Genomic DNA, 22,688 nt, shown 5'->3' with positions numbered 1-22,688 from the left:
TCTGTGGTGCAAGAGATGGACAATACGTCTTTTGAAGTAGTTAGTCTGGGCTTAGTGTTCTAACCTTTGTCTCCTCAGGGTCAAGTTTTGAAATAGTTATTAAAACAAATTTGGCAATGACTGAAACGGGCACCAGAGCTTCAGCTGTTGCTGCAAAAGACTTGTTAACCTCTGTTTTCAGTTCAGTTACAGCTGGAAAATCAACAAAACTGCTTGCGACTGCAGTGGTGTGCAAGGACTCAGGAGGATTTTCACTGGAGGAGTCAAAGCTAATTTAAAGTGAATTGCTTGTTAATAGAATCATAGAATCAGTAAGGTTGGAAGAGACCTCTGGAGATCATCTAGCCAACATCTGACTCTTAAAAAAATAACTGTGTTCTGGTTGATGTGGATGAAAACCTGCAGGGTTGCTTTATATCTATAGCTGAATCCATATTGATGCCAAGCAGTAACCTGCCAGCAGCTCCTAAATCTCTTTTATTTTCTAATGTGTCTTTCCTTGGGCCTTATCTATTGACTCTGTCTCAAAGGCTTTTCTTCTTCTTTTTTCTTTCTTTTTTTCTTTCCTTTTTCTTTCTTTTTTTCTTGTATTCTTAAATAGAGTCACACTCTGTGTGACTTTGCAAAAACTCAAGATAGCTAAATTTACAGTGGTTCTAATCCTAAATATGTGAAAGTGTTTCACAGGCTTCATTTGCAGGATTGATACCAACCACTGAGAGGGACTTCAACCATTTCCAGTTCATAGTGTGACAATAGTTGAGCAGTACTGCAGAGCAAGGGCTTCTGAAGCAACCTGCCGGGGGAATGTGTGTGGGCAGAGCATCTGTCTGGAATTCAGACCTTTGCTCTTTTGAGAGGCTTTAGGATCTATTGTCATTTTACACTGTTTTTAAGAAAATGTAAAATCCAAAGCAACATAAGATAGTCTTACTCTTCAAAGAAGTGTCATAACACCTTGATCCTTAAATCCACGCTAGGGATAATATATAAAGTTTGAATGAGATAGAAGTGGGTTCTGAGTTTACATCAACATTGCCCATAGCTGCGCTGCATGTTCTGTGGGTAGTTTGTGTATGGATCTTATCAAGCTTGTTAGATTGTAGTTTGGTAAAGGTGCAGAAAGTTTGTGTTGTGGAAGACTTTACATCAAAATGGATCCTGTTCAAGTGAAGTTTTAGAGCGGTCTTGTTCTTTAAAGAAAGCTCTACCCTTTCATATGCAATTTCTCTTTCTATTTTCAATCAGTAGTGTTCCATCAAACAGATTTTTGCCATGTCTTCTGTGCAACTCTGCTTGCTGTGGGTGTAGAAAGGAGGATATACTTCCTTAGTATGAAACTGAGAGGAGCTTCTGTTAGTCAAGGAGCAAGCATTAGCCTGCTGAGGTTCAGCTGACTCTGGCTGTTGTCGTCTGTGGCTACCTCATAACTTACCTTTACTTCAGACTGCGTGGACATTGCTCTGCCTAAAGCCTCCGTATTCTCTCATCAGTCTCCAGTACTCCTGTGTCCTTGCCCATCTCTGAGATGTCTGCGCTATAGCCAGAGACCTGTAGGAGATCTTGAAGAATCAAGGCCCTCTGCAGGCAGTTTAGAACATGAAATTCATTTGAGAAGCCTTGCTGCACCTGAGAACCATAAATCTCTGCAAACAGCAACATGAAATTACTGAGATTGGAGCAGTAATGAGAAGGATGAGTTGCATGATTCTCTAAATCCTGGTAGCCATTTTTCTATTTGGAGAATTAAACAAATGGTTCCAAGATGGATAAAGACCAAAGACTACAAGCTATCAGCTGCCAAATACTCCAAGGTTATGGCAGGAAGGCTGAAAACTGCCAAGAATGCTTATTGCATTTTGTCCCAGGAAGGAAGAGACAGGTGTCCTTCATGTTACAGACAAGCCTCTTCCATTTTTCTCTCCCATCCTGAAGTTACACAGGGAAAGTTCCAGTGGGGGATTAGTAGAGGTCTTTGTCGGGGAGCTGCAGCTCCTGACAGTCATGCATAACACTGCTGTGCAATTCAGTAGATAAAGCGGGATGGTTGATATGGCCCATACACTGTGATTCTGTGTGCAGTGCAAAGGGCTGGAGCCGCGTAGCTGGACTGCTGCTCGGCGAGTTGCTGCTTTCCCTTTGGGAGGCCAGGTGGGGCTGGGGATTGTCCCTGCAAGGCTGTCCCTGCCTGTGGAAGCCGTGCGGGTCCTGGCACTGAAGCGCCTTTTACCAGCTTGCCTGGTGGTGCGTTTCGCGGGTAGATTGCCTCTGACTGCTCGGCATAAATTCACCACTTTTCTCTGTCTCTGTTGATGGCTGCCAGAATCTGTGCTGCTCCAATCCTGCCAGGGAAGAGAGTGGAGAAGGTCATTGCTGTCCTGTGTCTCTGGCGATTCCATAGTGATGATTTTGGCCTGGTTCCAGCAGCTGACAGGTGCGTGGGGACAGGAGTGAATCCTGCGTGCTGTCGATTCAATTCATGCTCGGTTAGTCTCCGTAGATTTTGCTGTTGGACGTGGGGATCCTGGAGCATTCTCTGTTAAAAAAACTCACCTTGCACCTAGGAACTAGCGGGCTGTAAGTATTAGGGGAATGAGTAGTAGTATTAGTAGTAATGTGATGTGTCCCTATGGATACACTTTCTTTCCTCATTGTGCTTTTATGTTGAGGCAGGAATTCTAGCTGAAGTCTGCAGACTGATAAAATTAATACATGTAGGAGACAAGGTAGTAGTAGCACAATCTGCAGAAGGCTAGAAGTAGCTTCCATATAATTAAAAAAAAAATAATGGTAGCTATCTAAAATGAATGTATGCTTGGAGAATGCACAGATAGCAAAAAAAAAAAAAAAAAAAAAAGGGGGGGGGAGAAAAGAGTCAAAATGCAAAATTGCATGTAGTCACTCTTGGATTTATTGACTTACTGTATGGGTTTTAAATGCAAATGAAAAAATCTGTGATGAATATCCCATATTGCCTGTGGAGAGATTTTTTTTTCTAAACTATTGAAGTAGGTGCGGAGCAGGATTGAAGGAAGTGTGTGGGGCAGTCAGTCAGTATTGCACTTGTATGTTGTCTGTCTTTCCTGGAACTGTAATATCTGTGAATGGAGTTTAAATACATTCTTAATCATATCCTCTGATGTGCGCCTCTTCCTTCTGATCTCAAGTTGTTGCTGTATCATACCAGTTAGTCACCTGCTTAAATAAATTTTGCCTCAAATTGAATATTTCTTGTTACATGTGTTGAAATGATTTGTAATATTTTGCAATGTACATAATATGGGAGTGGACATGTGTGTGTGTATATCTATGTGTGCATGTTTGTGCGTAATATACAAATACGTAGAATTTGCATCTTTGGAGACTTTGAGTGCTGAACAGTGTGGTCTAGCCTTGCCATTAGCACTGCTTTGAGGGAGAGGTGGTTTAATTATTTTCAGAAGTCTCCTCTGACCTAAGTCTTTCTGTGCCTTGGAAGACTGCCATGGAGCCTGAGCACTGCCAGCAGACTTTTATTTAGGTTAACATAGTGTATTCCTGTAAGGACAGTAATTCAGGATCCACGGTATATCTCTGCCAAACTGGAGCTTCTTTCCCGTTCTGTAGAGGAATCTTTGCAGTAAGTGAACGTGAAGTTAGTCTGGCGCTTTCTTCTGAAAAGGCAAGGAGGAAGGAAGAGGGTTTTGGTCAGGTCAGGTGCATGTGTGTAGAGCTGGTCACGGCTTGGTGGCTCAATGAGAGGGAATGGTGGTGTGAAGATGCGAAGGCAGAGTGAATGCTGCTGCTGATCAGCAGGAAGGAGAGGACTGTCCTTGCCTCCACAGACAGTCCTGTGAATTTTCAAGTGGGTGTCTGCAGCAGGTAGGGTAGTTAAATCTGCATGCTAAAGTACTGCGAACCTAGACACAAACTTGTGTAACGCTCTTCTCTCTCTGTTTCTAGATTTGGGCCACCATAAATCCAGCTCACTTGTTGTTATGGGACAGCACAGATCTTACCTCTGTGGGCAGCCCACCCTCCAAAACTGCTCAGGTAAGGGAAAAGGTCTGCCTTGCAATTCTTAGCATACCCGGTTGTTGTGCAAACAGACTCTGTTAGCATTAGGACTATTCTCATGCAAAAAATAACGTGGAAGTGGACCCCTCTGTAACCAGACTAAAGCTAAGCAGTTTGCAGTTTAAAGGAGTTTTTTTAACTGTAAAGGAAAAGTAGATGCAGTAACTCAGGTAGGAATTAATAAACATTGTATAATTGGTTTGCACTCTGCTTTTCTTTGTGATGGCCATTGCTGTTGTGTTAGATGAATGAAGCAAGAGCTTTGCTATTTCTCGCACAAACTCCTTTGCTGCCCAGCTGACTGACACTAGTATGGAGGAGAGAGATTCTTCTCTCCAAGCATTTTGGCACATGTCCTTGCCTAGGAGCATTTGGATGTGGTGCCTGAATCCCAGATTTTCAAGCTCAGCCGTGCCCCATGGCAAAGGATATGGTTTGACTTCTTTATCCTTTGCTGCCTTGTGCTGCTGTGATTGCATCTTTTGAGTAACAGTGTGCTAGGCCTGCTGTAGAAAGGTGGACGTAGCGTGAGACCTGGCTGTTGAAACAGCACGTGATGGATTCTGATGAGAAGGAGGAAGGGGACTATGCTCCAGCTCTTCCTGGATATGTCACTGTTTCCATAAATGTCACTGTGCAACTGTCCATCGCTTTGATGTGGAAAGGGATGTACACTGTGGTTTTGGAGCAGTCCTGCAGCATGCATGATGTATGGAGCAGATTTGTACAGAGCACATCTGGCAACAGCAATGCATAGGACAGTAGGTTTTTTTTTTTTTTTTTTTTTTTTGAGGTTGCCTTTTTTGGGGGGAGGGAGTGGGCTGTTTTTCCAAGGGAAGCAGCACGTATAAACTACTGTCTGTCCTTCCCTAACATTTGGATCTGTTGGCAGACACTGGAAGGAACATGTTCAGGTTCAAGATAGGTGGGTGAATGGGCCAAGGAAGAACATCCTGCTGAAGGGAAAGCAGGGAGAAGTGCCTTTCTAAACTTTCAGCAGCAGCACCTGTGTTGCCCTACCTGGAGTCGGGACATCAAAGGGAGCAGCAGGGAACTGCAGTTACTGCTTGGGGAAAGGAGGACCTAGAGAAAAGAGATGGGGAGGCGTTTGGCTACAAAAGGACACTAGTTGGTGAGAAGGCAGGCCCTGTTGTTGATGTGTGCGCTTGTCAGCAGTGGGCTTCTGCTACTGCACAGTGCAGACTGATGCGTTGTCTTGAAATCTGGAAAGTGCAAACAGGAATTCATTTAGACTTAATTCTAAATTTTATATATGGGGACGTAGCTCTGAAACTCTCCTTAAATCGTGGCTGGCTTCCTGTTTGACACCTCGCTACCCTGTTGGTCCCTATTTGAGAGATTTAGGAGACACTTTTCCCAGTTAGTGCTTCAGTTCCATTTAGACAAAGAAGATCTCACTCTAGAAACCAAAGCCATGAATGAGGCTTGTAACTTGCTCCAGAGCCAGAGCTGATACTGGCCTTTGCAACTCCCAAATCCAGGCGCAGAGGGAGAGTTTGCAGACATAGCTCCATCTCTGGATGTAATCCTCCAGGATCATGACCTAAATTGCAGACTCCTTAGCTGGATACTCAAAAGTCTGTTTTTGCTATTCTGATCTAAAGCTGCCAGGATGGTGGAGATCCTTTGGCTGGCCCTTTTCCAAATTGGGTGCTGTATAGGTCACTGTATTTGCAGGTTTTCCAAATCCGTGAATTTTATTTTGCAACAAGCAGCACTGTGGCCGTGGGGAGAATTGTCTGAACTTGCACTGAGTGTTTCATAGGAGAAAGTAAATGTGTATTTTTATTTGTTTGGAAAACAAACCCAGACCAAACTTAGTAGCCCTTCTGTATGCAGGCTAACCTCCTAGGTTTCATCCCCAGAGACCTCGCTGATAGGTAGTCCCCTGAGCTTTACCTGAAAAGGATTTTTTTAAAGAACTATCTGCCTATAGTTGGTTTGGGAAGTGCGACCAGAAGATCTCTTGGGTGGAAGGAGGAAAAATTGGTAGCTGTTCAACACTTCACACAGTTTTAAAACTGGGGCACCAAATTTGTTCAGCAGATGGATATTTAGTACACAGTGACTTCTACTGTAGCCACAAACTGCTCTTTTGTGACTGTAGATTCTTGGAATGAGTGTAATTCCTTGCATACGCTCTGTAAAGTGTGTTAACCATTGTATTCTCCAAGACTCCTTCAAAGTTTGTAGGCACCTTCTTTCTCAGGAGATCGCCTCCTGCGTCTCTGCTGGGAGTTACATGTTCTTGTCTGGGCTATCAACGTATTAAGTTAAAATTGTGAGTCACCAAAACTGAGAAGGGATGAGTATACAGTCTGCCTATAAAATAATAAATGTCTTGCAAAGCTTTGCCAGGCAGGGGAGGTCTTTTGCTGTTTGCTTTGTGTTATTTATCATAATTCCTTTTATAGTTGCCATGTAAATAGTGTATGTATAAAAGAATATAATTAGTAGGATTAACTAATCTGGATAGCCACTAAATGAATCAGCAAACAGATTTTTCTGCCTGGAAGTTGGTGTCCCAGGGACCGTTCTCCTTTATCTCACTTCATTAGAGGACTAAGAGGAATTATCCTGAATGACTAAGTATATTTGAGTGTGGTAAATTCTCAATAGTTTCTTTTTCTGCTCGTTTGCTTTAAAAATGTATTTTTCAGCCAGGTGCAGATATTTGAAAAATCATGCACTTAGGTCTATTTGTTGTTTTCTTGCTCCAGCTGCATATGGAAATGATGCTTTTGCATGTGCAAACGCTGCTTTACACTTGCATGTAATATAACCATGCATGTAGGTTTTAAACGGTGCCTGGGGGGGGACTGCAGAAGAACAAAGAACATTCTTCAACTGTGAAGCCTGTATCTGAGTATGTATTAGAGGGTCAAAACAGACTTACTGTGAAGCTTCTATCTAACAACATTTTTGTTTTAATTTTTGGATCTGCTACTTCTCAGCAAGCCTCTCTGTTACAAGCAGCAGTGTTACTGTTTTGAATCTGCCAGGTTACTCGGTAATTAGGGCTCACTCATCTTCTTTTGTCTTTGACTTTTAACAGACTGCCTCCTAGGGAACTCTTGCAACCTTTGATGAGTGAAGGCTGATGTGCCTGATGTAGGAAGCCCCACTCTAACTTTCACATTCTTCGGATGAATGCACTTTTCCTCCTGTCTTCGTGTTTCTCTTACTTGACCGATGTCATAGAAAATAGTACTGTATTTTTTTTTCACTCCTATCTCTGTTGTGGAATTTGTGAGCTGCTCTTCAAGTTGCTTTATGTGATTGACATTTACTTATTCTTCCTTACGATTCTTTTCTAAGATGCTAGTAGTTATGGGCCTGGCTTTTGTATCTTAAAAGAATTGTCCCTGGTTTTCTTTCCCTATAGGCTGTTCTTTTAAAGCCAAGATTAATTCATTTCTGTTGAAAAGAAAGGTTAATAGAGTTGGATAAATGCATGTAGATAATGAGGAAATAGCAAAGTAGGTACCAGTGCTCCTGGGGAGCAGCAAGAGCAGGGCTGCTCTGCAAGGAGACACAAGCCGGGAGCTGCGGGTGACCCCAGCATAGGCAAGGCAGTGACCTCACCGAGAGGTGAGTGCCACCAGTTCTGAGCGCAGCCAGGCTGGTGGTAGTGACGGGGACCTAAGGCAAGGTGGTGTATGTTATCAGCAATGGTAGTAAGTGTCGCATGATGAGAAGCTATGCTTTGATCTCTGTGATCAAAGTTTTTATTGTGTCAAGAAACAAAAATTCTGAAAAGAAGTTAGAAAAACCTGAATGGCAGCTCAGAGATAAAACTTATCATGGTCTATAGATGGTTCATGTGTTTGCAGATCGCTTAACTCGCGTCTGGAAAACCTGTTAATGTATGTTTCTCTGCCAGTGTGACTTGAGTGCAGGATATGGCATGTATGGCAATGTCACTGAGCCCTCTAAAAGGCTATTTCCAAGTTTGCAGTTTGCACTGAATACTTTGAAAAAAATAACAAGCAAGAATAACAACAACAGCAACAAAACTCCAAACTAAGACTCTAGTTTGTTGTTGCCAGTCAGCTCCAATACATTTTTGGAACCCAGTTAAACCTCTGTTGTGTGGGTGGGCGTGGTGGGGGGACATGTTTTGGATTTGGTGGGGGTTTTTTTGTTTGTTTTGTTTTTTGCTTACTGTGTGGGCATATACTGGGAACAGGCTTTAACAAGGCCATGGAAATGAGGATTGCCTGTATTTGAAGAAGACAGGAAATTTGACAGTGACATGGGCAGCTTTCTATTCTCAGTAGAGTGTGTCTCGCTTTAAATTTACCTCCTCTAGTTTTCTGGCAAAAAGAGACAGGTAACACACTTTGCAAGATCTGGAGATCTGAGTTCATTTTCTGACTGTGACTGAACGTCAGCGTGCCGGCAGCTGGAGCGAACGCCTGCCTCTTTTTGCACGATGCCAGGATGAGCTGTGACAAGACTTCAGCACACTGAACTGCTAGTCATAACACAAAGGGCTTTTAGTTTCTCCTTATCTGAGCGTTTGTTAACTGTGTATCTTGAGAGGAACCACTGTAATATTGCTGAAATTCATGGCCTCACCACTGAACAATGTGCAGCTTAAGTCAGGAATTTGCAAGTTACCTGTTGTAGTTCTGCTTAAATGGTATCTCCTTGCTGAGGGAGTAGCACTGCTGCAGAGCACATAGAGCACAGCTGAGTTAGAGACAGATTTGTGTTAAGTATGGGGGACTTGCTGCTCTAAAAGTCCACTTGGTTGCCTGCACTGATGTCCTGTATGCGTCTTTGTGCTAGTTGTTCAGAAGTCATGTTTTGCTTTGGGGCATAGATTTTTCTCTCCTAGTGAACTTGGAGACAGACCTTGGCTTCTGGAGGATTTCAGATACTCTCTACTGTGTAGGAAGAAAGCTCTTATGAAAACATTGTGCCTCAAAGTAGAAACTGTTTTCTATGTGGCAGAGTAGATGCTTGCTAATATGCCAAAGGAGTGCGATCATAGCATCGGAGCTCTTGGCTATCTCAAAAAGTTCCTCTGCTTGTTTTTGGTGTTTTTTCTGCAGCTGTGAAAGTGTCATAAGCAGGCTGACTGTAAACACAGGTAGAGTATAGCTCTGCAGCATGACAATATCGTTGCTTACTTCCATTCTGTCCCATCCTGTGTAGCTCTGTGGGATACATTGCTAACTGAGTCACAAAGCTGATACTTAGTTAAAAGAAAACCTTGCCCAAAAAGGAATAGGCAGAGGTGGTATTGACTCAAGTCAATTTTCTGGTCTGGATTGCAGCAGCATCTCTGCTGAGAGATTTGAAACCCTTGCATTGGGATAGGAAAGAAAAAGGGACCAAACACTATATAGTGTTTATATATGTAGTGTTTATAGTGTTTATAGTGTTCCTATAGTGCAGGAACTGGCTTGGTACCTTTGGGTTTGGGTTACTGTTTTCTGGCAGCTCAACATAAGTATTCAAGATAGATGTAACTATTTTTTTAAGAGATACGGTATGGTTAGTTCTTCTGTAGTTATCTAGTGTTAGCGGTAGTACTTAGTGCAACTTTGGGGATGTTGCAGAGACTGTGGTAGAACTGCTAGCTTTCACAGGATTTGTAAGCCAGCCTCCTGTTTCATGTGTCCAAGTGACAACCTAGGTCTGCCACATGCTTACCTTTGCTGCCAGAACAGTTTTCCTGCTGTTGCTTATGATCCCCAAAATGCCCCACTGCTTAAAAAGCACTGCAGAGGGCAAGAGCCTTCAGCACTTCTTAAACATGCAGAGTACACTGCTACCAAGTGCAGGATGGCTTTCCAGTTCTTGTGTGCACAATTTTGATGGTCTGTCTGCAGCTAAGTCCTTGGAAGGAGGGAGCAGCCACAGCAGACTGGTAGGAACTGGCACGTTATTCCCATTTGAAGCAAAGATGACTTGTGGTTTTTCATGTCAATTGCAGAAATCCTGCCAGGAACATGAGCTGTCACCTCTTGGCTTTGTTCTGCTTTTCTCGCAGTGAAACAGCACAGAAGCTGTCTTTAAGGCAGAGTTCACAGTCTCAGCACTCCAAAGAGTTTTGTAAGAACCTAACTTGAGCAGTGTGCAGTGCTACACTGGAATTCCTCTTCTTGTGGTTTGCTGTGAGAAAATAGGACAAAACAAACATGGGGTGGGTGCATGGAGCAGGTTATTTACCTGCTGTAGGGCCATAGGATGGGTTTCTGCTGTAGAAATCAGCAGTCTGGATTGCAGGGTGGCACAATAGTCCCCTCTAGCAGTCTTGCCTTCTCTTAAGAGGGAAGCCATAGTCTTAATAGTAGCCCCTGGCAAATGCAACGTTTTGAGACATGAATTTGGACGATGTGTGGTCTGAAGCTTCTTGGGGATTCCCTAACAGCTTTGATTCTCTGTGACGGCAGGGACCCACGTGAAAGGTGGCTGGCCTTAGCTAAGGAAAGAGGCAAGCTAACTGTGTCCTGCTCCAAGGTTTACCCCTGTGTGTGAGTACCCTTTGTGGCCAGCAGTCACCTTACCTCAGTATGTTGCCACTTTTCTAATCATGTCTGGAGCAGATATGGAAGAACCTGGGTAGCCTGTAGGGTTGAGACCTGTGGGAGTGGTGCACTGGTAGACAGTGGATGGCATCTACTTCTTCCTCATGTGCTGTATTTGCTAGTCACTATGGCAAAGGGTCAATTCAGAAGCCAGTGGAACGAGTTTAGCAGTTTGCCTTGGAAGTGCACTTAACCCAAAATGTGGGAAGGACACTGTATGCAGGCCTCAAGCTGGGATCTGCTCTGCCGGCCATGGCCTTTGGACGAAGGAAGACAAGGAGTTGACTGAGAGCAATGGCTGAAAGGTTCTTGGGGAAGACCCACAACACAAGTGTAGCTGCCTAGAGCACTTGCGAGTCCCAGTGGACGGGGGGACGCAATGACGATCGTGTGGAAAGGCCTGTTCATGATCAGGAAAGCCCACTGCAGCTGTAAGACATGTACGTGGTGAAAGGGCTAGTCAAGTAAGGCTGGCTAGTGTATGCTTTTATGAGGTTGACATGAGAGGCCATGAGGATAAAGTGACAGCCTCAGCAAATACCTGTTTTACTCTGCGTATCATGACTGGACAACTCTTGATCTCAGAATCCTTTCTTTAATCAAAACACTTTGTTGCAGTGGCAAAGTGCGCACAGATTACCTGATCTCTGCTTGAATAACTGGAGCATGTACTGTCTGATTCACTGTTAGCATCACTGAGAAAGCATAGCTCAAAAATTTCCTGGGTGTCTGTGGTATCAGTGGTTTATTTGCAGCCCAGAGGCTGCTTTCTTACGCTGCACATTTGACTTCAGGTGAGTGGCCAGCTGGCAGCTTGGATTTGTCTTCCAAGCAGCCTTTGGTAGGGACATGTTCTAGCAGCTGACACCAGGTTGATGAAGGGGCAGTAGGTCTATGCAGCGGTGCTTGCTGGCACGTCTGACCCAGGAGTTAGCTTCTCCCAGCATGGATGCTCCAGAATATACATTCCTTCAGTTGTGGTGTGCTGTCAGGCTGCCGGCTGCTTCTTCACCACAGACAAGAACAAACCTAGTGGAGGTAAGCTTGGAATATGAGCTTCTTAAGGCCAAAGGCACGTATGGAAAGGGAGCGTGAAGACTTGCATAGTGGGACCTCCTTTTCTATCTGTGATTCTGTGAAACAGTAGCAATAGGCTTTCATAACGGGACTGTGAAAATGAGTTTAGACTTTACAGTGGGTATATTGTGTTAGAGTTAATGAGCATTAGAGGTTTTGAAACCTTTCTGCATGAAGGCTTCTTTTTCAAAGAAATGGAAAAACTTGAGACTACCAAGAAGTGGAGAATTTGCAGCTGTCAGCAACTATAGAAGAAATCCAATGGTGGCATTGGCCAGCTACTTAATCCAGGCTGAGAATTTGTAAGTTTTAATGGAAATGGTAACGGTTACCGGGGGAGCTTTCTGGCTCCACAGAGCTGCCAGAAAGCTCCCCAGATTTTATTAGGAAGTGCAGACACAGAGCTCCTGGAAGGGAAGCAGATTGCTATTTCTGCCTGATAAAGTTTGGAGAAGCGAGCTTGGGGTTGAAGGAGTGTTATGGAAGGAGGAGTTTGCTCAGTCTGACAGATACGTTAGCCTGTTTGAAAGCACAGTTGTGATGAACTGTAGAATTCCTTGGTGATTATGATCCTGTTACTCATCTGGAGGGGCACGGTTTGCCCTCAAGGTTTGTGTGAAGGGAGGCTTTCATTCCAGGGAATACTGTAGCTGGTAGATTTCCAGACTCTGATGTGGTACAGATTCAAATATTGGGGCATATGGGTCTTCTGGAAGTTTTGTGCCCTCCTGCAAATCATTGAGTTTTGCTGTTAAAAAGCAGTGTTTGCTTTGTTAGACTTTGGAATAGCAAGTTAGTCACTTCAGTCCTTTTGTTAGGTCCCATAAGCTCTTCTGGTGCCAGTAAGCTTAAGGCAAAACAGTCCCAGTTTATCCTGTTTGACAGCATTCTGTATGTATAATTCACTCCCAATGTCTTTTTGGCAAATGGAAAAGAAGAAATATCAAATAAGTATCCGTGTTAGCTGTTTTCTCTTTCAGCTTTTAGTACAGTTATGCTAAAGAGTGGCAACTATGAGGTGTAAGCATCTGTAGTAAGAGCAGCAGGGAGCCTATGATACCACGCGTGCGCTCTGGACAGGGCTGCATCAGCAAACTAAATGGATAGCAGTTCAGCTGCGGGGCTTTCAGAGATAAACCCGTCCTTGTGACGAGGAGAAATTAGTGCTGAGTGATGCACATAGTTGTCTTTGTATTGAACGTGTGCAGCTGCTGACACTTCTCTGACAGTATAGTTGACTGCTCCTTGCGTATATGTTGCCAAAGATGGAGAGAGGGGGCGTTTTTCCTTTGAGTTAACTGTTATTCACAGTAATGAGGCAATCATTTCAATCATTATGTGAAAAAAAGGATTATTTTTTGACCCTTTGTTACTCTTCTGAGTCTGTTGGTTTCCTGTTGAAGGGAAGCTTCCAAGCACTTTAAACTGTGAGTGGAGGAAAACACCTTTGGTCTATAATTTAAAAATCAACTTGTTCTTCCGACAAATAATTTCTTAGCTGCATTTTATTGTCTAGTTTCATTAAACACAGGTAAATGCAATGCTTCTTCAAAGGAAGGGATAGCACAGATTGGTCCAAGGAAATAGGCTTTAACCAACATCTTATTTTGTGGCTTGTTGCTTTCCAACAAAAATTAAAATTATGGAGTTTTCTGTTAGTGCAGAAAATAGAACAGCCTATGAATATCTCATTGGAAAAAAAATTAGCAATATTTTCTGTTATGGTTTTTGACTCTAAAAAGGTAGAGACAATCTGCAGATGGAAATGTGCTTTCTTTGCCAAGTATGAACAAACTCTGATAAGAGAAGAACTGCCCAGGATGGAATATGCTGAGTGATTAGTTCTTTATAACTTGTCAGTCACAATTCTTCCATGTTTTGTGCTACTCAGAAAACTTTTTGAAGTAGAGCCTACCTTTGTGAGGCCTCTGGTGTGCTGAACAGGAGTGCGTAGAAGCATTCTTGTATGTCAGCACTAGTAATTAGCTGATGTGCAGAAGTTGTGTGTTTGTCTGCACCCAGATTGCATTTTGAAAATGGCATAGGATGCAGCTGTGTGAAACACTGGATTTTTTCACTTTTGGGGTGTTGCTTCCTTCTGACTTAGAGATATCAGTGGGAATTCCAATAACAGTTACTTTCCTGTCTTTCAGGTCTTGATACCAGATGACTACTCAGATCCATTTGATGCCAAAAGTGAATTGAACAAAATGGGGAAAGGGGAGAACACTGGCTATATGGAACCCTATGAAGCCCAGAGAATAATGACTGGTAAGGAAAAGGAATTGCACATGCGTATGTAAGTTATAGTTGTATGACGGTTGCCATGGAAATTACAGCTGCTATGAAACAGAAATGTCCTTGGGCACATGGACCTGTGTTTTTGAAGATGCTCAGTCAGCAGAAAATGTTATGTAGACTGTTGTAGGGCTATGTCGACCTTGGCACCTAAATACTGTGGATCTGGCAGTTGAGTAAAGATGGCTTGGACTGTGTTGTAGGAAGATGACAGTGATAGGAGCACTGGCAGTTGGAGTGTGCTTGTCCCTGCTTAGCAGTGGCATGGCTGTCAGTTGTGTACATAGCAGGGATGGCTGAAGCATGACACTGCACTATTCACTTAGAAGTAATTAGTCAGTTTGCTTCTGACCTTATTTCTCCATCTGATTTCAGCTTCTTAGCCCTCCTTTTACTGGCGGAGGGCTGTGAAACTATATCCTCATGTCGCTTTCTTCCTTGATTCTCTGGTGCTCTGTTTTAATGTGTCTGTGGACAAAATGGGACCCTATAGGATGCCTTTGAGCCTTTAACTGCTATTCTTTGCAGCCTGCTTCCTTTGCTGTCATATTAGGAGGTGGCTTACGGCAGTAATGTTCTAAGAATTTGGACTGCTGAGCACCCCTTGTCCTCTCATTATGTGAGATGTATAATGTAATTAGTATCCATGTGTTTTCCTCGTGTGATCTGCATCCACTTCCTACAAATTGTCTTTGCAGACTGGAACCTTTTCCAGGGGCTTGGGGCCATGTCTTCTGCATTTAGGAATAATTGACTGAATCAGCACATACCTTTGTGCAGGATCAGTGGTGCTTTTCCCAGATGTACAGTAGGTCCTTTTATTCTCATTATGAGCTCATAATGAGAAGGTCACAATTAGTCCTTCTGTTTTGCCTAGTTAAGTTGTTTATATGTTTTCCTTTTCTATCAGCGCTCCTGCTTTGGGCCCTCAGGAAAGATTAATCAGTGGGAGAAGGCAGTTTGATGCAAAGATCCCATCTGCATGCATGCAAGTCTTCCTATTTTTCTTTTTTTAAAGAGCTAACCTGAAGAAAGGCACAGGAAATGGCCTATAGAGTACATTGTTCGGAAGCTTTTGGTATCTTATAGAGGGACTGGGAGCTTTTATATCTCTTTGATGTAAACCACATTTTAGCTGAGGAATCTTTAAGTAAATAAATTGGTTTGGATGGGTTCTTGCTCTTTATGCAGCAGTGGTGAAAGCATCTTTTTCCTCAGCAGAATTGTAATAGTGAGCACTTGTAGTTTTAGTTTTGAAGTTGACTCTGATTTCCTTCTCCCTGTATTTAGGGCAAAAGCTTATTCTATATCCTTTTCCAGGGTTAGCCATAATAAATGAGATATTACGTGGACAATACTTGGTGGGTTAGCAGTTAATTTGTGTAGCTTTGCAATTGCAAAACCCTTGTCTACAGTACTCCTGATCAAATCAATGTCGGTGCAGCTGAGGAGCTGGCAAATCTACTGTGTGTGTTCTTACAAAGCAAATGTGAGGAGCTTTCAGGTGATAACAGTACTTTCAAAACTCAGGTTTATTTGAATATATTGATACAACAAGTATTCTAAATATGCCTTTAAGCTAGTAGAAGGTACGTGATAATCCCTGAAGATGCTTAGTGCTTTGACATCTGGCTGTTTTATTTCCTATCATCTTATCTTAAAGCTGAAAACAGAAAAATAGAAAAAGTTTTCCCAATATCCCCAGTGAGATTAATTTATGTTCTGTCGTATGCAAGTATATAATTCTGGGGGGTTTTTAGTTGCCTCAAGATTATTCAGTTTGCAATTCTCGTATGAATTCTGTTCTATTATATAACTACTACAGAGTAACCTTTCTAAAGAAAACATTTGATTTGCTTTGTTTGTGATGTTTGTTAGCTGAGCTGTCTGATGGGCAAAAAGCATGCTATTCATTTAACTTCAACTCATCTGGTGAAATTCTTTCATGTATTTAGGATGGGTTAATCCCAGACTGGAATCTGCTTCCAGGAGCAGAAGACATTTTGGAAGAGACAAAGAAAACAAAATGTGTGTGGGGGGGTGGTTCTTTGCCAGCTTTCAGAGCTATTCTCTATGCTTAATTACAATTTTAACCTTTTTGTTTAAAGCCTGCAGAGACAGAGTAGTAAAAGTGCATAGCACAAGTTTTGGGGGATGAGCATCTCCTGAAGATTGGTAGTGAGGAGTGTGCCCATTTAAGACTTGCTATCCTTTCTTTCTAAACAAGTTTTAAGGTACCTTGTAATGATTGTACATTGCTGATGGTTATAAAAACCAAAGAGGTATGCTTCTGTAGGAACTTAGGTATCAGCTCACACACTTTATTTTGTCAGTCAGAAATGTTGTTTTCTGTTCAGCCTGTTACATTATTTACCTTCAGCATGGTGTGGCAGAAGAGGAGATATCCTGAGGCCTTGTCTTGTGGCAATATTATAATAATTCCTCACCCCTTTCCTTCCTTTAAACTCTGCTGTTTTTCTCTTTCTCACTCCTGTGTCATACAGGTAATGTGCAAGGGTATTTTATGTGACTTGTGAGCTCCACAAATATTTATGCCATAGTTATATTAAAGATAATGGCATTGTCATAGCTTGATTGTACAAACATCTCAAATTTTTTTATATCAGGCTAGTTTGACCTTGTGGTTTTTAAAGATAAGAATACTTCCAGAGAAGCCACAGGTGATTTTATTAAGAGAGAGAAAAAAAAACAGTATTTTTCTGTTCCCAATGACTAAATTCTTCTTAGTCTAGAAGAGAACTCACAGTTCAGCTTACCTATTTCAGCCAACTTTTAGATCTAAAACTTTTCTTGCTTTTGTTTCCATAAAACTAGGAGTTCATGGTCTGCTCTTCTGTGAATACCACACTATTAGCTTAGAATGGCTTTTCTGTCTGTTATTCCTCTTTTTAACTGTAAAGCTTTTTTGTCTTGACATTGCTTGTTTTCTAACTTTTTATTAAGTTGAATTCTGGCACGAGATTTTTAGAATGGCACCAGATGCAAAGGTTAGTCTGAAATTGGAGTCTGAAGGTTGTGCAAGCTGCATATTCCTTCAGGGCGTAGAGAGGCAAAACCTGTGACTCCAACTGGAGGAGCTAAGTTTGCACCCAAAGAGAAATATATGCTGTGTGAAGTAAGTGCTGTGTTCATCAGAAGCTCATTCTTTTTCCCCACTGAAGGCTGTGGGGGCTCGGAGATGTGATGTCAAATGGCTTCAGGTATTGAAGACAATAATTAGAATCTTCAGGATCAATCTTTGATCACTACTAAAATAAACTTACTGGTCTGTCTGATCCCATACTGTCTGTTGTAGAAGTGTATTTAATCGAGCTTGAAGCTTTTGCTGCTGATAGTATCCCCCAAAATACTCTTTTCTTAGACTTGTAGGGTGGCTAGAAGAGAGTGACCCTTGTGCCAGCCTTTGGAAAGGCTTAACCTGAGGCCAAGGCAGGGTGGGGTGAGAACCACTGCGTGGTTTTGTTAAGACGTCATCTCCTGGCAGCCGCCCACGTCCGCTGCCTGGGCAGATAGTGCTGAGCGTTTGTCCTGTCTTTAGGAAGCCCACGCCAAAGGTTCAGAGAAAATCCCTGGGGGCCCACTTACTTTAACAGTGACTTCCCTTCTCCTGTGCCCAAATGGAACACGAGATAGATGATTGTGCAGAAAACTGAGACTCCATTCCCGTTGGTTGCCTGATGTGTTTGTTCAGTGACAGGTTTCTCTACAGCAGATGCGAAACTAAGCTGAAGTGAAACAGAAGACAAATTATGAATTATGGGATGTCGTGGTTGGGATGTGGTAATTAAGGCTGTGCTGATTTACAGTTGCAGGGCATAAAGATACCACCACTTTTTCCTTCAATTAGATTTAATATCCAAATTAATATCCAATTCCACTTGGAAAAGTGATCTCTCTAGAATTCCATTCCAGAAACATTTCTTGCTAAGTTTTATCAAATAAAACCTTTTGAAACTCTCCCCTTTTAAAATATAATCCTTTTTTTCCTCTCATATCCCACACACCCTGTAAACACACAGCTGTGGCTACCACGTGATCCTATGACCGGAGCTGTATATGTTTACACACTTGTGTACGTGTACTGTCCAGCCCTTAGGATGGAGGGTGTATGAAGCAAAATGGAGGACACCTCCTTTTCTATGTAAGGGTTAGCAAGTGCATATCATATTATTCTGCCTTTCTGGTTACTTGCCTCTTGGCTACTTCCACACAAATGGCTCTAAGCTTAAGGAAAAAATATCAAATCTGCAATCTTGAGAGATTTTTGACCAAAATCTACAAATATATCCATTTAGAAACCACAATAATATCATGTTCTGGTGCCAAAATTTACTAGGAGGTACAAAACTACACCTTTATCTTTGTCTGCTACCAGAAAAAAGCACCAACTGGGAAAAAAAAAAAAAAAAAAAAAAAAAAACTAACAAACATCCAGTAGCTTGTTCACTTTTATTTTTTAAAAAATTAGATTTCTATTGAATAATACCCACTGTTGCAATGCCACAGAAGTTGTTGGATGATAACTTTGATAAGGTAAGCTAATGGGCTGAACCAGGAAAATGAGCTTGTGTTAAATGAGAATTAAGCTTGTCTTATGATTAAGCATTTTTTTGTGAAGGCTGAGCAAGAATCTCCATGGGCAGTCTTCATGATCTGCCTTTTAAACTTACACCTTTTTGCGTAGTCCGAACTCTGTTTCGTTTCCGTGGGACTTTGCTGTTTAATGGGTTTGGTGCTTTGAATACCCTTCTAATGTGTTTCCTAGGGCTGTAACAATAAGAAGTTGGCTCAGCATGTGGAATCTGTCAAGTATGTACTTCAGGGATACCATGTTCATTAAATAGAAGAGCTGCACTGCATTTGCTAAGAGTCCAGGTGTAAAATCATCAGTTCCACTCTTAATGGCTTTCTTGAAATGCAGCCAGTTGGTAGTAGCTGTGGTTGGTATTTGTTCCTTGCAGAACAAATGCAGAAGGATTGGAAGGCAAAGAGGAGAAGAAACAAGAAACAACTCAAGATAACACTGCAGTAACTAGAGTTCCTTATAAGGCTGCTGCCCCAGGTGAAAACCGGAAAATAAAGCTCCTTGACACCAGTGTAGCAAGTGTCCCTTCAAGTACTCGTACACATTGATAAGATCCCCCCTCAGTCTTCTCTTCCCCAGGTTGAACAGGCCCAGCTCTAGCAGTCGTTCCTCATAGGGCAGATGCTCCAGCCCTCGGATCGTCCTCGTAGCCCTACTCTGGCTTCATGTCTCTCTTGTTCTGGAGAGCCCAGAGCTGTCTGTTTGCATTTGGAGGAAGCAAATAGAGAGAGAAGCCATCAAGCCCTCTCTTGGTCCTCAGGAAGGATGCATCCACTGGGCTACTGTGTCCAGTTGGCACAGGCCCCCCTCCACAGAGCTGATAAAACCAGAAAGGGACCATCACCAGCTGGGCAGCAGCCTGAGATACATGGCTGATTAGTCTGATGAGGGAGAGGCTGAGGAGGATCTAACAGCATCCCACAGTACCTGAGGGGCAGTTGGAACCAGTCCTTCTCAGCCGTGCCAGGCAATGCAACAAGGGGCAGCAGGGGCAAGATGCGGGTTGAGCTTTGGACTGAAAGTTGACATCAGGTCAGGGTTTGCCTGTGCAATATAACAAATACAGACAAACCGGTAAATGCATGCAGTCATTCACAATGATGCTTCCTCTGAAGTGCGGTTCACACTTTCCTGTTGCTTTTGACCATGTAGTCATATCTGTGGGAGAAATCTACTGCATGAGTCTGAAGCAGCAGTCCTTCTCCTTACCCTGTACTCCATATGGGGAATGCTGGCAGATGACAAAATTATGATGAGAGCAGAGCCGGTATAGCCTTGTTTAATAAGAAATGGCAGCTGTTCAGGCTGCCTGAATCTACCACTTAAGTCTGCCATGTGTGATGTTCCTGTGAGCAACTTCCCTCTTATCATAGGGCAACGTAGGCCTGGGGGAACATCTTAAGGTTCCTCTTCCTCTGGTTTCCTCCTTCCCCTCCCACCCATGAAAGCAAGGTCAGCTTCAAAGTGAACTTCATGCAGAGAATGGGATTCCTTCAGTAATTCTCATTGATCTTAAATTTCCAGGTGTCGGGGAAAGAACTGCACGTCTTGTCTTGGTTTTAGTAAAGTGGCTTTTCTTGATATCTGAATTTCTCTTGCAATATAATCTTGAAGGTATGAGTTTAGATACATATTTATACTCGCTAAAAAGCTTACTGCTCAGACATGGTCTTGTGCCAAGCTTTTGAGTAAGCTCTCAACAAACAGAGACCCTGACAGATGAGGTTTCTCCTTTCTGTGAAAGCACTGAGCTACATTTACATTTTGAATGGTTTATAATTTCACTCCTCTCTCCTCTCAAGTTGATTCCTGCCAAGAGGTGAGATTGTGCTCTTGAAGAGAGCTGGCAAGAGGGTTGTGAGCATCAGTAATAGCCCTGAGTCAGCAATACTGATTTAACTGCAGGAGACAGCAGAGCATAGTTGATTGCTACAATTTCTTTGCCCTGACCCTGGAGAGCATTAGCTTGTTTAAAATAGCCATCTCATTAGTATTAGGATGTTCTCTAAGGAGAATAGATTCTGGTTGTGCTAATGTTAGAATAATTTTGGGGGAGGATGGGCAGGAGAGCTGTGCAGAGGTGGAGGGAAACATTGTGCTAGTAGGTATATATGAAAATACCTTTAATTATCCCACTCTCCTGGTGCTTACCCTGATTCTCTTCTGGCCTTGTGCAGTCTGCATTCCTAAGAGGGCTTCTATTTCTGCTTTCACTGCAAGGAAAAGGCACTTTTATAGTGCCATAGCAGCTTAAGGGTATGAGAAGCTTGTGTTTTATTTGAGCCAAAGTCTCTGTTTTACTGTAAGGTACATGAATTATTGGATGGACTAGGTACAAACGATTGCCTCATGATGCAACTGGCTGTAGCAGCAACCAGAGTTGGCTACTGGCCAAGCTGCAATAAATGTACAGATTCTTGATTTTTCTGAGCAAACAGAGCATCCCTGCTCCTCTTCTACATCTTTCTGGGTAATGTATAAGAAGTAACTGGGCTAAGAAACATCAAAACACCTCCAAAGATGAAAAGTTTCCTGAAATCATGAATTTTAAGACAATAGTTAAAATGTTTAATGACTGTTCATTTAACAGAAAATGGGATGAGGGGAACAGCTACATAGAATAAACTTTTGACTTCAAGCAACTAAAGAAATTAAAATATTTTAATTTCTTTTATTTTTTGCTTCTGTTTTGGAAGAAATCTGTCTGCAAGGCTGGATTCATAAAGTGATGTCTTTTGGAAACAGTAATGTTGTTCTGCTAACTCACCAGGATGTAGTCTTTCTTCCTCTATGTGTCTGTGTTTGTAGTAGTCCCTGCCCACCATTAACCCTTCTTCCCTCTCCTTCTTCACGTTCCTCACCTCCCTATTCCCTAAAAAGAAAGACTGAACTTCTTGTCTCTTCTGGTGGAGTATTTCATTTGTTTATTTTCTTCCTTGGTGAAACTCATGAGCGGGTTTTATTGCTCATTTACTGATACTTATCGCAAAGGTACTTCACCCTTCCTGGCCTTGCTTTGGCTAAGCCAGTGCTCTTTCTTTATCTGGACTGCTGGAATCTAAAGTTTCTTTTGATGCTTTCCGTAGGCTTCCTGAGTCAAGCCTAGAGTTTGATAAGATTTCCGTCATGATGCGGCTTGTTTGGGGCCATTGCTTTTCATATCAGGACATTATGCCAAGTTCTCAAAGTGAGGTGGGGGAACAAAGGTCAGTTGTTCCTTCCTGGAAGATGTCTCGCATCTGAGTCATATGCCTTAGTTCAGAAAGAAAGGGGAGGGAAAAAAAGACCTCATATCCAGCTTTTCCTGCAGAGAAATCTGGAATTGCAAGCGTTGGGAGGCAGTTGTTGCAGTCTCAAAACAGCTTTCCTTGCTATTGGGATGAGGTTATTCGTGCTGTCCTGTTCCCAGTAGCTGAAGGGATCCAGATGGACCTGAAAGCTGAGTAGAAAGTAGTTGGACTTCTAGTGTTCTGAAGTGAATTTTGATTAGACATAGAACTTGGCTTCTGCGATCTGCCACTGATGAACAGACTTCACAAAGACACAGTGATAAACTTGCAGTATGAATTGTAAAATGTCATCTTGCCAAGATGGCATGAAAAAGAAACAGTAACAGTGAAGCTGGAATAAGTAAGCAGTTGTTTAAGCTTTTCTGGGCTGTTTGTGTAGAGGGAAAGTAAAGAGATTCATTGGAAACAATTTTCTCGTTCTTATGTCGGACTGAACATTCGCATCTGTGCAAATTTGCCTCTAGCAAACTGGCAGGTTATTGGTTGATGTGTAGCCTGCCTTACTACTTTCTGCCCTTAATAGAGTTGCATGCCAGGTGAATGCCTGGAAACCTCAAGAGCATGTAGAGAGAAGAGGTTTCAGCCAGTTCAGCAAGAACTATCCTGCGATAGAGAGTGAGAAGAGCACAGAGTGAGGTATGGCTTTCTGTGTTTAGATCTAGCCCTGGTCTGGTCTTCACCTGTAGGAGCTGGCTGAGCTGTCAGGATAATGTCTAGGGCAATGCACCAGATACTTACCAGTGTCAGTCAGTGTGAAGAGAAACTTCCCAAGTTTATTTTTGCTCCCACTGATAACTC

The 22,688-nt window shown here is 42.5% G+C and overlaps 1 protein-coding gene across 1 annotated transcript in view; it reads left to right on the top strand.

Moving 5' to 3' along the window:
* SHB (SH2 domain containing adaptor protein B) overlaps positions 1–22,688 on the top strand; it is a 69,398-nt gene that overhangs the window by 6,537 nt on the left and 40,173 nt on the right. The window contains exon 2 of the mRNA XM_062600172.1: positions 13,850–13,967. Within this exon, the coding sequence (XP_062456156.1) occupies positions 13,850–13,967 (118 nt within the window). The remainder of the gene's footprint in view (positions 1–13,849; positions 13,968–22,688) is intronic.

The sequence above is a fragment of the Rhea pennata genome, chromosome Z, assembly GCF_028389875.1.
Source record: "Rhea pennata isolate bPtePen1 chromosome Z, bPtePen1.pri, whole genome shotgun sequence".
NCBI classification, from domain to species: Eukaryota; Metazoa; Chordata; class Aves; order Rheiformes; family Rheidae; genus Rhea; species Rhea pennata.
This window is presented reverse-complemented; position numbering and strand designations above follow the sequence as displayed.